This window comes from Erpetoichthys calabaricus, chromosome 3, assembly GCF_900747795.2.
Source record: "Erpetoichthys calabaricus chromosome 3, fErpCal1.3, whole genome shotgun sequence".
NCBI lineage: Eukaryota > Metazoa > Chordata > Cladistia > Polypteriformes > Polypteridae > Erpetoichthys > Erpetoichthys calabaricus.
This window is the reverse complement of record NC_041396.2, coordinates 87175437-87189390: the sequence shown is the minus strand read 5'-3', so window position 1 is coordinate 87189390 and position 13954 is coordinate 87175437. Positions and strand designations below refer to the sequence as shown.

Below are 13954 nucleotides of genomic sequence, written 5' to 3'. Positions count from 1 at the left end.
TCAGATTTTAAAAGAATATCATTCTCTTTCTTTCGTTACAAAGAACCAGTGACAAACAATCTGGTAGAAGACCTTGGAAGCAGAGGAGGTCGGCTGCATACTTCTCTCCGTGGAGATCCAAGGAAACGTAAGCTAATTATTTATTTTGCACAGTTTCCACAACTGGATACACCATACATTTTAGAAAGCATTGTTTTATGTAGTATTTGCTTATATCAGCAAGTAGCTGAGCAAATCTTTACAAATTCTGCATGTCTGCCTAGTAAAACACCTTAACATGAAACAATCTGAAATCACTTTATAAATTATGGATATTATTAAACAAAAATGATAAAGGAATGTGTTGGATATACATAGAATTGTACAAAAAAATTCCAAATTCCTACATGTAGTCTGAGTTTCATCTACAGTAAGTCATATTAAAAGTTACATGCTCTGATTTCACAGATAGTACACATAAATTATTCATTGCAATATATTCATTTGACATATTCTTTATAAATACAAGTTTAAGAATTAAAAATGTATGTAAAATCTTAGCTTTAGTAACTTATGGAGCCTTCTTAAGCCGTAATAACCTCAACCAGCTCTTCCTGTTGCTGCAGATAAGAACTGTGCAGCTTTAAAGAAGGTATTTTGGCCCTTTCCTCTTGACAGGCTGTTTCATTTCATTTACTGTACATTTCTGGGATGTCTTGAATGAATGGCTTGCTTTAGATTGTGTCACAACATTCAATAAGACTGAAGTTATGATTTTGACATAGTCCCTTGAAAATATGCAACTTCTTTGGTTTAAACCATGTGTTTCTGGGTAACAGTTCTTTTTTAAGTACTCTGAGGATTGGGTGCAGAAGTGCAGTAGTAGTCCATTGATGATAAACTCTGTACTGTGGCTCCAAACAAAAAAAAATTAAAGAAAATAAAGTTCATCATGAATGTTCATCAAAAAGTGTGAAGAATTAATCAGTAAGAAACACATAAGATTTTTGGATCTTTATGCCAATAAATAGCAAACAAGCAGGTTGCAATTGTGAGCCGTCTAGGCAAGGAGGCAGTAAGCAGCTCCACACCACTCAACGTCTTTATATGGTAGCTGGGGTAAGTGTTGGTATGTATTGCTATCTTTTCCAAAAATAATGGGTATCACTTTAGATTAAGCTCTGGTTTCCTCCCACAGTCCAAAGACATGCAGGTTAGGTGCATTGGCGATCCTAAATTGTCCTTCGTGTGTGCTTGGTGTGTGTGTGTGCCCTTCGGTGGGCTGGCGCCCTGCCCGGGGTTTGTTCCTGCCTTGCGCCCTGTGCTGGCTGGGATTGGCTCCAGCAGACCCCCGTGACCCTGTGTTAGGATATAGCAGGTTGGACAATGACTGACTGACTGACTTTAGATTAAGTGTCCCTAATTATGCTGTACTTACCATGTAATTACCTGTATAATTACAAAGTAACTAGGTGTTATTACATTGCACCTTTTCTCTTGTTTTATCTGTTCAAATACTTTTCTTCAGTAGTGTTGTAGAATATCCAGGGGGGGCATTAGCAAACTTCAGAAAAGAGCAGCAATGCTATTTTTGGAGAGCAGTGGTTTCCTGCTCCTGCTCTTGTTCTATTTCTTATCATAGGATGTGCTTGATAAAGCTTGTATTCATGAGTCTATCACCCCAGGATTCTTTATCACCTACTTGAGTATGTGCAATGTGTATTTACTGTAATCGTTACAGGATCTCAACTTCAGTGCTTCTGAGTTTGGTTCATTTGTATACTGTCTGCCCGACTATGAACTAATAGAGACCCAAATCTTCAGAAATGGTTTTGTACAACCTTTCAGCTTTATGAGCTTCAATAACTATACCTTTGATACATATTTTGATTATGAGAAGTTGTGCTTCAACAGATCTTTATTGTAAAGAGCCAGAAAAAAACTTTATAGGATTTTTTTTTTATAGGACAAGGCAACTCAAACTCAAACCAGAATGTTATTACACTGATTAAAACAACTGACTCCAGTTTCCTTGTTTTCTAGACATTCACATACTTTGCTAATCGCAACCTTTCAGATTTTAAATATGTTTAATAAACATTAGAAAATATACAATTTGTGCAAACTCTTTGTTTAATCATGATAAGATCCCATTTTAGGAGTAATTCACAAAACGTTTCCTACCTGTTCTTGACAGGCACCAAAGAATTAACATAATTCAAGCCAGTAGTCCAGTAATAGTCAAGGATGGTTTGTGTATCCATTCAAAAGTATTTTACAGGGTTACATAAACTCAGGATCTGTACTAGCAATCATTTGTTCTCCAGCCTATATGGAAAGAAGGCCATAAATGGATTGTTCTAATATAAGGTAATGAATGGCAGTCAATTTTAATTTCTTAGTCATCATATAAGTTAATATTTAAAGTAAAAGGTGATGGCTGTTAATATTCATTTTTTTATTTTTTTAAGTCCTCTTATGCCAATACACAATTTCAAGTGCCCTAAAGTTAAAGACAGAACCTGGCCTACACAGGGCACCAGTCTTTTGCAGGACACACACATTTCCAATTCACAAGCAGTTCAGAGTGTGCAATCAACCTACAATTGAATCTTTTATGTGAGAAAACCTGAGTACTCAAAAAACTACTGTAACTCTATGAGAACATGCAAATTCCATTTTGACATTGCTTGCCCTGGTTACTCGAGCCCAGGATTCTGGATGTGTGGCAGCAGTGCTAATTTCATTAGAGGACTACAATAAATGCACACAACATTAAAATCACCATTTACTTTATAGCATGGTTCAAGTTGCAGTTGATAGGTACAGCACATTTGTAGGTGCAAACTCCTATTTATATCACATAATGACTTTTGCTTTATAATGTTTTTGAATGCCTTGAATACTTTCAAGAGTACATTACCACTGACTTTTACTGAACATAGTTTGGTTAGCTGTGAAGATTCTGAAATCATTTGTAAAAATTTACTACTTTTTCATTCTCAAACAATAAGAAAGTAGTTATAGCACATTGCTTCAAAGACATCGCTTAATGTTTGACAACAGGCGTATAATGCCAGTCCTGAGTGGCTATGGATTAAAACTAAGCAGGAAGAACATAGCTACACAGGATGTTGTGGTTAAAACACTTTTATACACCAACCCATACAGTTTCTGAACCTTTATTTTCCATTTCATGGTTTTTAAGGCACACACACAAGGCAGAACATACACCGGACAGGACATCAAAAGTGATTATTTTATCTAGATCAGACCTACTTTATACTATGAAAACTGAATGTCAAAGGTACAAATTGGGACACTATTTAGTTTTAAAAGAAACATGGAACATGTTCAGACAGAAACACTGAAACCAGAGCAGCATCATGAACCAAAACATGAAGGACTGGAGCATTCAGGAGTGATTATGTCATAAGGCCAGCTCCACCTGCAAAGGATTCTGGCATGTAGATTTGATATTACATTTATTCATACTTTCATTTTTATTTCAACCTTGTAGGATTTTCTTTTATAATCAAATGCTGAATGATTGTGACAAGGAAGGCAATGATTCCTCATGGAATCTAAATGCTGATTTGATTTTAAGCTGACATGCTCTCTTTCTACAATCTGCATGTATTGCCCATAATGTAATCAGTTTCCTCTAAATGACACTTCTAGACAAATAAGTGCAGTAAAACTAGATTAGCTGAGTGGGCCGTGTAATGTTCTGACTTCCTCTCCTGGGCTGGTTACTTTGCTGCTATTGCTGTCAGCCTTGGACACAAAACATTTAAAAATTAAGCTGCTGAACAGTATTTTTTTTATAATTGTTATATTAAAAAAGGTTTTTAATATCTGAAACAAAAAAATGATCACTATTCATATCAAATTATTTCTGTAGTATCTAGCTTTGCTTTCCTCTTTAAATTGAAGCATTCTGATTATTAATGGAATGTAGCAGGTGGGACGGGCATAGATTTATAGGAATGTTAATTAGCCTTTGCACTGGGGCTCACTTTCAACTCACCATTATGTTTTAAGAAGAAAGATTTTTTTTCCTTTGTCTAAAATCTGTCCTGGTAAACTAGCTGCACTAAGGAAACTGGCAAACGTACTGTTTACTTCAGTGTTTCAGAAAATCTGTTTCTCTCTTAATGTTGAATTTTTTGACTTTGATCCAAGAAATTGCAAATTTAGTTTGTCACAGTTCTAAAGACCTGGGTTCCAGTCCCGGTGTCAATTTTACACAATCTTTTTGTGTCTGTGTGTTTTTTCTTTCACATCCCAAAGACAAAGAGGTTAAGTTAAATGGTAACTCAAATTTTATTCAATAAGTGTGACCTGTGATGTACTGGAACCCCTCTAGGGTTCGTTCCTGTATAGCATCTATTGCTAACAGAATGTGCTTTAACATCCTGTGACTCTTAAAACACATTAAATGTATTAAGTAATTGCAGGAATAGAAGAGTTAGTTGGTACAGTGGTTAATGCTACTGTCTCATAGATTCAGGACATGGACTGACACCCAACAAGGTTATTTTATGTTGTAAGAGGATGGACAAGACAGCATAAAGGTTTGGGGCACCCAAAGGCGAACTCTGTAAAACTGAAATGAAAAAAAATGTGTTAAACTAACAGCTTTGCAAAAAAATGTCTTTTCAGACACAAGTCAAAATCTTGACTCCTCTAAGATGGCAGATCTTCCGGCTTTGAGGGCTTAGGGCAGGAAAAGATAGGTCTAGGGAGACAGACACCGGAAGTGACATCAGTGGTGAAAAAGCCATCAGTATTCCAGTCTGCAGAGGGAGAAAGAAAAGAGACATTAGTACACAGTGTCAACCCTTGGAGCAGCAGGGTATTACCATCACCCTTAAGCCCATAAGCTGTCTGTTATGCGCTCACGTGTGACAATGTTTATAGATTGGCCATTCTCCCCATGCTCATGCAAGTGTTCTTAAGGTATTTACCTTTTTTATTCCTAAATCCAAAACACATGGAAGTTGTAATTATTTGTGCCTCTAAATTGACCTTGTAAGAGATTGTGTTTGTGAGTGTGTGCTGTAATTAACAGTTTTTTCTATCTATGGTTGCTTCATGCTCGACATAACCATGAAAAGGAATAAACACATTCAAAGAATGGATGAAAAGATAGGTCTAGAGGCAAGTAGGATGTATTCTAAACAAATATATAAAACTACAAGCATTAATGTCAAGCATATAATTGAGCGAAAAAATTAACATCAGCTTGCATCCCATAAGTGGAGCAAACATGTTTCATAAGGTACAGAATCAATACCTTACAGATTTTATATATCATAAGAGCGGCACTGTTGATTTAACTAAAAAGGGCATGTTCAAATAGCAGTTGTTTGACAGGTACTCTTTTTCCCAGTCATTTTAGCGTCTGCAAGTGAGATGGGAAGTAAATACCTGTGCTGCTTTAAAGGGGAGTAAATACAATCATACTGTATAGTGTTTAAAAAAGACACAAACACATTTTAATACAGCAGCATTTGCAAAAGTCATAAACCTTTATTCACAGTTAGTGCAAACCCTGTTTTTATGGTGTTGGTCATTCATTTTCAGGATTAGATGACCATGTATTCAATGGCTATACTGGAGTGCAACCTGGTCAAGTAGCCAAGAGAATTCAGGCATTTTCTGACAGTCAGCTGGAATCCACCAAGTGTAAGTCTGGTTATTTATCTGATTTCCCTTTATATCTTTTACATTTCCTACTCTCTTACTCACAGCCTAGTGAATTTCCTTGCACTTTGTTCTTCCTCCCCCTTTGCTGTGTGCCCCTTTGCAGTTTCTCACAGTTCTCTTGTAAAGCTCCTTCCTGTTCTTATTTCTTCATTGTTTTTATTTTATTGTAATCACAGTATTCATATTCAATATTCAGATGTGTAATTGGCATCTTCAGCACGGCTTTTAAAAAATATAATGCTAAAGCCATTTTAACTGCAATACTTACCGCATGCTATTGGTTTAACATGAATTAAAAAAAAAAAGAAACTGGCACAGCTGTAAGTTGAACAGATTTTATACAGATGCTTGAAAGCACATATTCACAAAAAGAATTGTTACTAGGTGAGAATACTTAACAGATTAGTTCTATAATAAAAGTTCAGCTGGTCAAATTTTACTTTATATGGCCATATAAGCTCCAAAGAAATCACAAATATAACAGTATAAGATGAATTACAAAATCTACTCAGTGTTTGGTGCATAACAACAGGCATTGACTATAAATTCAACAGGTAAGTAGAGCATGCCAGAAATAAGAAATAGAGACAAAAAGATAACATACCCTAAACAGCAAGAGTTATAGACTGCAATAGATAAAAGAGTACGGAAACATTTCCAGGTAACAAACAGGAGTGCAAGAAATGCTAACAGCAGTTTCATTTGCTTGAACACAAATTGATACTGTATGCCATGTGGGGTGTTAACCAGAATGGGTGTTGTAGTATGAAGAGAGTATTTCAGGCTTTGCAGTGAGAAACAGCATTGCAGCCAGAATGCGGAAAAAAACTTAAAAGATTTAAGAGTGGTTTTCTGCACCTGAGAAAAGCTTTGTCTTATGGACCCGTTATGGACTGGAATAATTATATCCCAAGTTTGAGTATTGATTCTTTTGGACAAGAATGTAGAAGAAAGATGGGACACGAGCCTTTAGGGCCAATGTGTTATTGTGGTCACTACTTCTATATTTTATTAAAAATTCAGCATACATATGCCAGTTTGTGGCTTTTCTTCTTGTGAAAAGGGAAACAATAACTTTCAATTTATTACCTCCTTCTTTTTGCTCTTTAGCAGTTTTTTTTTAATCCAAGGACCCTGAACTGAGTAAGATCCTGTGAATGGATGAAAGGACTTTAACCCAGTAGATAATCAGTTGAACAAGGCTGATGGTTTGGTTGTTGGTTATATACAGATATACTGAACTTTTCATAATAGTATTACAGTCTCATAGCAATCCTACTAAGAATGACAAATCTGAATAAAAAAGTAGTAAATGTATTATGTATTATAATAAATAAACACAAGTGAAGGATGAGCACAAGCAGAAAAAAATGTACAAATACAGAACACCAAACAACAAAACATGCCACCTCCCTAGTTCTATTGTACCTTAACAGGTGTTGATCCTCCTTGCCACAAAATACTACAAGCATCCATGTAGCACTCTGTCAGAAACATGTTTTTAATTTTTTTTGTTTTTTGTGTGTGTGTTCTGTGCTTGCTTTTTATTTTTAATATTTTCATCATTAATACAGTGACTCCATCACCTTGCAATTTTATGTACAGGCTTCCCTTGAATTAAAAATACCCATTTTAGAAATATTAGTGTAAATAAACAAAGCCACATAATACCCTTTTTCAATTTTTCAACCACAAAGAAACTGAATTTTCTTAGTTACAAAGAGTTAGTCTGGAAAGATATATACTGCTAGCACTAACCTGATGATCTTCGCAATCATTCCAAGTACACCAAGTGTATTTTGGGGCATGGTTAGATGTTGGTGACGCACAACCTCAGTGTCATTCTTTTTCATAAATGACACTGCACTTAGTGGCAGCCTGACATGGCTGTAGTTCACTCATCTTGTCATGTGTGTTGGTTACATGTCTTCTTGTATTATTTTGTGCATCAAAATCCAAAAAATATAGTGAATTAGTTGGAAACGCTTAAGAGAGATGGAAAAGCTGGTTGTTTGAAACTTGAAGTGATAAATCAAAGTTAAACAGCTTTATTAAACAGGATTTAATGATTGATAAAGTCTTATTAGGATTTGTTGCGATTAATATATAATTTATAATTCTTTCACTTACCACATATTTTACTGTTATTTGAACAAAAAATAGGATATTTTGTAGGCCAAGGAATGCTTAAAAATGTTTCAAATTTAAACTATTGGTAATTATTCATTAAATGGTTTTTCAGGAAGGAATTAGCTTTGGAAAATGGGCAATGACTGCATTTTCATTTCTATGGGAGCTGCCATTTTGTGTGTTCATTTTTCTGGATTTCTGCTTTTTTGAAGTTCTTGTTCATTTTAATTCTGCATGGTTGCTAGGCATTTGATACACATGTCTTCTGACCCATGATATTTTGGAGGTTATGATATTAAAGATGGTAACACATATCTCACTGCCCCCAAAGTTTTTGTGTAAAGGAAAGACCTCACAGGTGACTAGCATTCACCGATGTTTACAAAACAAACTTAGGAAAAGATTTTTTTTTTGCTTTTTGTTTCTTTTTTCCTGTACCCTGCCTCTGTGTAATTTAAATGAGTTTTCCTTTTACATCCCAAAAGACATTCAAGTTAGGTTTGTTGTTGACTCTAAACATACCTTGTATGAATGAGTGTTCCCTGCAATGGGCTTGTGTGCCATGCTGTCTGCATAAGCTCTGACCCCATGACTTTGAACTAGTCTAAATGAATTAATAGTTAGATATTGTATTTGTCTTTGATTTTTTGATCACCTGTGCCCTGAAGCAACACACATTATAAGAATAAAGAACATTTGTTAATAGTTGCTAGTGTGCAGCACAAAATTGGCTTAAGGCATGCTTGCAGCCTTCAAAATGCATTTCCCATATTTGTAGGCCATTGTTTCCAACAGAATATTACAGATCTTTTTAAACGTAAGTTGCAGTAACTTTGTATGTGGATGTTTGTTCATCTGCTAATTTAGTTTTTTTCTGCCATCCAACTTGTAGCACTTTGAAAGAGGTTTTTGATCAAAATCAAGAAGTCTATTAGTAGCTTCCTAAACTGTTCAATGAAACAACAGATTTACAACTGAAAATTACATATTCTACTAACATGCATGAAATAAGCCTAAAGTGAGGTGTTCTAGTCTTGGTAGGCAATATTGTCTGTTAAGCTCTAGGCCAACTGAACTCATTATTACCAAACCCTGAATTTTCTGTTTTATCCCACCTAATGGTTCCACTATCTTATTTTTATTTCCTATGTTAACCCTATAATAGATGCTTTCTTTGTTTTTTGCTGAGATTTGCTAAAAGCATAAAGAGTAAAATGCATTACATAAATTTTATTAGAAAGTTGACTTAATGGGAAGCATGGTAGTGTTCTTAAATATCTTCAGGAGACTAGGATGGAGTTCTTCCTCAGTCTGTGTCTTATTGCCTACTTTATATTTGCCCATATCAAGTTAGATAAGTTAATATTAACATTGGGGAAGTCTGCACACATAATGGAAAATTCTGCTATGGCCCCATCAGACTTTTCATGCCAAAAACAAAAATGTACAATATAAGTAGGTTTAGGAAGGAAAGAAAAACAATATCAATCACCATTTAGCTTCAAGATGTGATACAAACTCTTTTTTAGATATTTCAAAACTTTAGCAGTTTCAGTAGAGATTGTACTGTAAAAGCAACCAATGAATTTAAAATTGAGGACAATGACAGCAGTGGGTATAGGTTGGAATGAATAGCAGTGTTTTCCACAGCTTTCCAGCTTAAACTGGCTTCATGTAATGGCACATATTAAATTCAAATTCTTTAAGTCTTTGAGGCTTGCCTACAAAGTAGTCATTGGGTCAGCACCTATGTACGTACCCTGTATATGGAGACACTTGTGAGGTGCGAGGCTCCTTCTCGATCACTGTGGGCATTAAATCTCTAAACAGACACTAGCTTGTAGCTCCTAGCTGTCCTCCTCCATTTGAAACTCTGACTCCCTCAGTATGTTTAAGAAGAATTTGAAGACTCTTGTTTGCTGAATTTATTTCCAACTGATATTAGCTATTAGGTTTTATAACCTAGAAACTGCCCTAGCTTGTATTTTGTTCTGAGCTCTTTACTTGTGATGATCAATTTCGTAAACTCATTCCACAGCTCTTGTTCCATACAGTCCCTCAGACTAATGCTTATGTTGACCTCTTTTGTATGCTACTTTTGATAAAAGCCGTCTACTAAGCAAATAAATGTAAACGAACACTACATTGTGTTAATTTTTCCTTACCAAGATGAATTTCGAGGAATGAGAACATCCATGATTTATATCTATGGTCAATCAGTTTGAACTCAAAATATACAGTCGTAGCCAAAACTTTTGAGAATGACACAAGTATTGGTTTTCACAAAGTTTGCTGCTTCAGTATTTTTATATCTTTTTGTCAGATTTTTCTATGGTATACTGAAGTATAATTACAAGCATTTCATAAGTTTCAAAGGCTTTTATTGACAATTACATTAAGTTTATGCAAAGAGTCAATATTTGCATTGTTGGCCCTTCTTTTTCAAGACCTCTGCAATTCATCCTGGCATGATGTCAGTCAACTTCTGAGCAAAATCCTGACTGATGGCAGCGTATTCTTGCATAATCGATGCTTGGAGTTGGTTAGAATTTGTGGGTTTTTGTTTGTCCACCCGCTTCTTGAGGGTTGACCACAAGTTCTCAGTGGGATTATGGTCTGGGGAGTTTTCTGTCACGGACCCAATATTTCGATGTTTTGTTCCCTAAGCCACTTAGTTATTACTTTTGCCTTATAGCATCGTGCTCCATCATGTTGTATAAGGCATTATTCATCACCAAACTGTTCTTGAATGGTTGGGAGAAGTTGCTCTCGGAGGATGTTTTGGTACCATTCTTTATACATGGCTGTGTTTTTAGGCAAAATTGTGAGTAAGCCCACTCCATTGGCTGAGAAGCAACCCCACACATGAATGATCTCAGGATGCTTTACTGTTGGCTTGACACAGGACTGATGGTAGTGCTCACCCTTTCTTCTCCGGACAATCTTTTTTCCGGATGCCAATAACAATCGGAAAGGGGATTCATCAGAGAAAATGGCTTTACCCCAGTCCTCAGCAGTCCAATACCTGTACCTTTTGCAGAATATCAGTCTGTCCCTGATGTTTTTCTTGGAGAGAAGTGGCTTCTTTGCTACCCTTCTTGACACCAGGTCATCCTCCAAATATCTTCGCCTTAATGTGCATGCAGATGCACTCACACCTGCCTGCTGACATTCCTGACCAAGCTCTGCACTGGTGATTCCGAGCCATGAATAAAGAATGGTACCAAAACATCCTCCGAGAGCAACATCTCCCAACCATCCAAGAACAGTTTGGTGACGAACAATGCCTTTTCCAGCATGACGGTGCACCGTGCCATATGGCAAAAGTGATAACTAAGTGGCTCGGGGAACAAAACATTTAATTATTGGGGCCATGGCCAGGAAACTCCCCAGACCTTAATCCCATTGAGAACTTGTGGCCAATCCTCAAGAGGCGGGTGGACAAACAAAAACCATACATTCTGATAAACTCCGAGCATTTATTATGCAAGAATGGGCTACCATCAGTCAGGATTTGGCCCAGAAGTTAATTGACTGCCTGCCATGGTGAATTACAAAGGTCCAACACTGCAAATATTGACTCTTTCCATAAACTTAATGTAATTGTCAATAAAAGCCTTTGAAACGTATGAAAAGCTTGTAACTACAAAAAGATCTAACAACACTTAAGCTGCAAACTTTGTGAAAACCAATACTTGTGTCATTCTCAAAACTTTTGGCCACGACTGTACTTAAGGAGGGTTCAAACCTGATATCCCCAACCGCCGCCTGCGTTTCGTATTTCTGCTCCCCAGAATCAGTAGTGTCTCCGTCCCTCAAGTGGCTCCAAGCAACTTCAAAGTGCCGCGCAAAGCCCCTCCTGCGCCCACTTTGATTTTTAATGTGGAGCGTTTGGCGCGTGGCACGCAGGTGTCCTCACATCGCGCAATTAGAAGGCCACGTGATCAATCGAATCAATCGACTGCAACTCTGAGTAAACAAAATAAACAGTTCGGATTTTTTTTACTTTAACGACACGCCGGCGCCGTCTTCTGCGCATATGTGGAAGACTTACTTCTGCCCGACTTGCCCGTTTAGGGGGCCACAGAAGATTTATGGACAGCCCAGCGCGGGTGAGTCGTGAGCGAGCGTCGGCTTGGAGCACAGCAGCGGGGGGTAAGCAATGGGAGCCGTCAAAAAGACATTAGAAATGACAGAACCAAGCCGTGACAGGAAAAAAAAAAACATTCAAGGCGGTAACGCGAATCGGTCACTTCTTTCAACTCAGAATGTGCATTTATACGTGCCCCCAGCATCAAATGTGTATTCAGTATTTGGCCTCAGCCTGCCGAGTCAATGCATTAAAAAATGCGGTACGTATGTAGACAGATGTTTTATGTTGCGGATGGAGCGATCTTTTTAATATATGTCTTTTTTGTATTAAGACAAGGCTGCTGTTTTTAATTTTGACACGAAGAAAGTACTTCGGCGATCTAACGATAGTAATCGAATCCAGGATTGCGAGTATGTACACATACCTTGGTCAAGACAGCATCGGGCGCAAGCGGCACTCGATTCTACCGTGGACTGGACGCCTGTCCATCACAGCATTTGTATGGGCTGAAAAAGAAATTCGTTTTGCTTGTCTGGGCAACTTTTGTTCGACATGTTAACAATGCAGGCGTATTGTTCTGTCCTGATAAATAATGTATATTTATTACAGAACAATACCAGTATGAATTATAATTTTGACAGAACACTGCATTTAGTATATACTGTACCGAGAGTCCCATAAAAACGACCTTACCCTGAACCCTTCCTTCATTCTCAAAGAGAAATTAAATGGAATTGAGTCACTTTATGTTACATTAAATCACAAAATTTCTTGGAAATGATACAATATTTCACCATCCATTAGGCAATTTTTTTTTTTTTTTTATCCAGAGCGACCCGCTGGGAAGCTGGAGCCTATCATAGCAAGCGTAGGGCAATGTTAACAATGCAGGCTTATTGTTCTGTCTTGAGAAATGATGTAACTTTTTACAGAACAATACCAGTATGAATTATAATTTTGACAGAACACTGCATGCAGTATACAGTATACTGAGAGTCACTGAAAAATGTAAAACTTTGTGACTTTACCCTGATCCCTTCCTACATTCTCAAAGGGAAATTAAATGGAATTGAGTCACTTTGTTAAGTTACATTAAATCACAAAATTTCTGGAAAACGATACAGTATTTCACCATCCATTGGACAATTTTTTTAAGTCGAGTAACTATTCTAGTTACTAACATAGAGGCCTTCATGTTTACTGTAGGTGAGGGTGTTATTCTCTGTGATTACCTATTACTTTCCTACCATACCATTTTATTTTCTAAGCCCACTTATCAAGAGCAAAGCAGAGCTGGAACTTATCACAGTAAGCATAGGGCACAAGGCAGAAACAATCCCTAAACGGGGTGCCTGTCCATCACAGAATAAACATACACACACACACACACACACACACACAAGCCAATTTAGTAGCGACAGTCCACTGAGCTTGCATATCTTTGGGCTGTGGGAGGAAAAAAGAGCACTCTGAGGAAACCCATGCATACGTGGGGAGATCATGCAAACTCCACAAAGAAAGGACGAGGAATGTGCCCCAGTTTCCTTCACCCTTAAAAATAAAGTGTGAACCACAACGGGGCGCTCCAGACACCTCAACCCGACACTGACAGGCAGAAACCCAAGTTCCAGCACAGCGCACATTTTATTTACAAGTGAGGAAGGCGCTTTTCTTTCGTTCCCCACAGCAGCACAGTTCAAAGCATCAATACACCGTTCCTTTTTTTTTTTCTCTCCTTTCCGTCTCCACTCCTCCACTGGCAAGCTTCATCCCTCTTCCTCCTGACTCTTGCTGTCTGAATAGTGGCAGCTGGCTTCTTTTATAGGGCACCCAGAAGTGCTCCAAGTGTCTGGTGATTTTCTTCTGGCAGCACTTTCAGGTGAGGCAGAAGTGCTGCACCAAAGGGCTCAGCCATTCCTGCAACGGCCCCTGGCAACACCCACAGAAAACAAAAGGGCAGTACCAAACTCCAACTTCTGTGGACCCTATGGGAATCCGACGCACTGCTGAAACCCAGGGGGGCTGCCATCTAGCATTCTG

General features: G+C 37.5%; 1 protein-coding gene across 6 annotated transcripts in view; it reads left to right on the top strand.

Moving 5' to 3' along the window:
* The window catches only part of LOC114648173 (DENN domain-containing protein 2D-like), a 108013-nt gene that overhangs the window by 48901 nt on the left and 45158 nt on the right, over positions 1-13954 (top strand). For 5 of the 6 annotated variants that reach the window (XM_051924641.1, XM_028797053.2, XM_028797055.2 and 2 more), the window contains 2 exons: positions 44-127; positions 5569-5670. In XM_051924641.1, coding sequence (XP_051780601.1) covers positions 44-127; positions 5569-5670 — 186 coding nt within the window. Of the gene's footprint in view, positions 1-43; positions 128-5568; positions 5671-11834; positions 11977-13954 lie in introns of those variants that run through there. The other variant, XM_028797056.2, reaches the window with a different exon arrangement.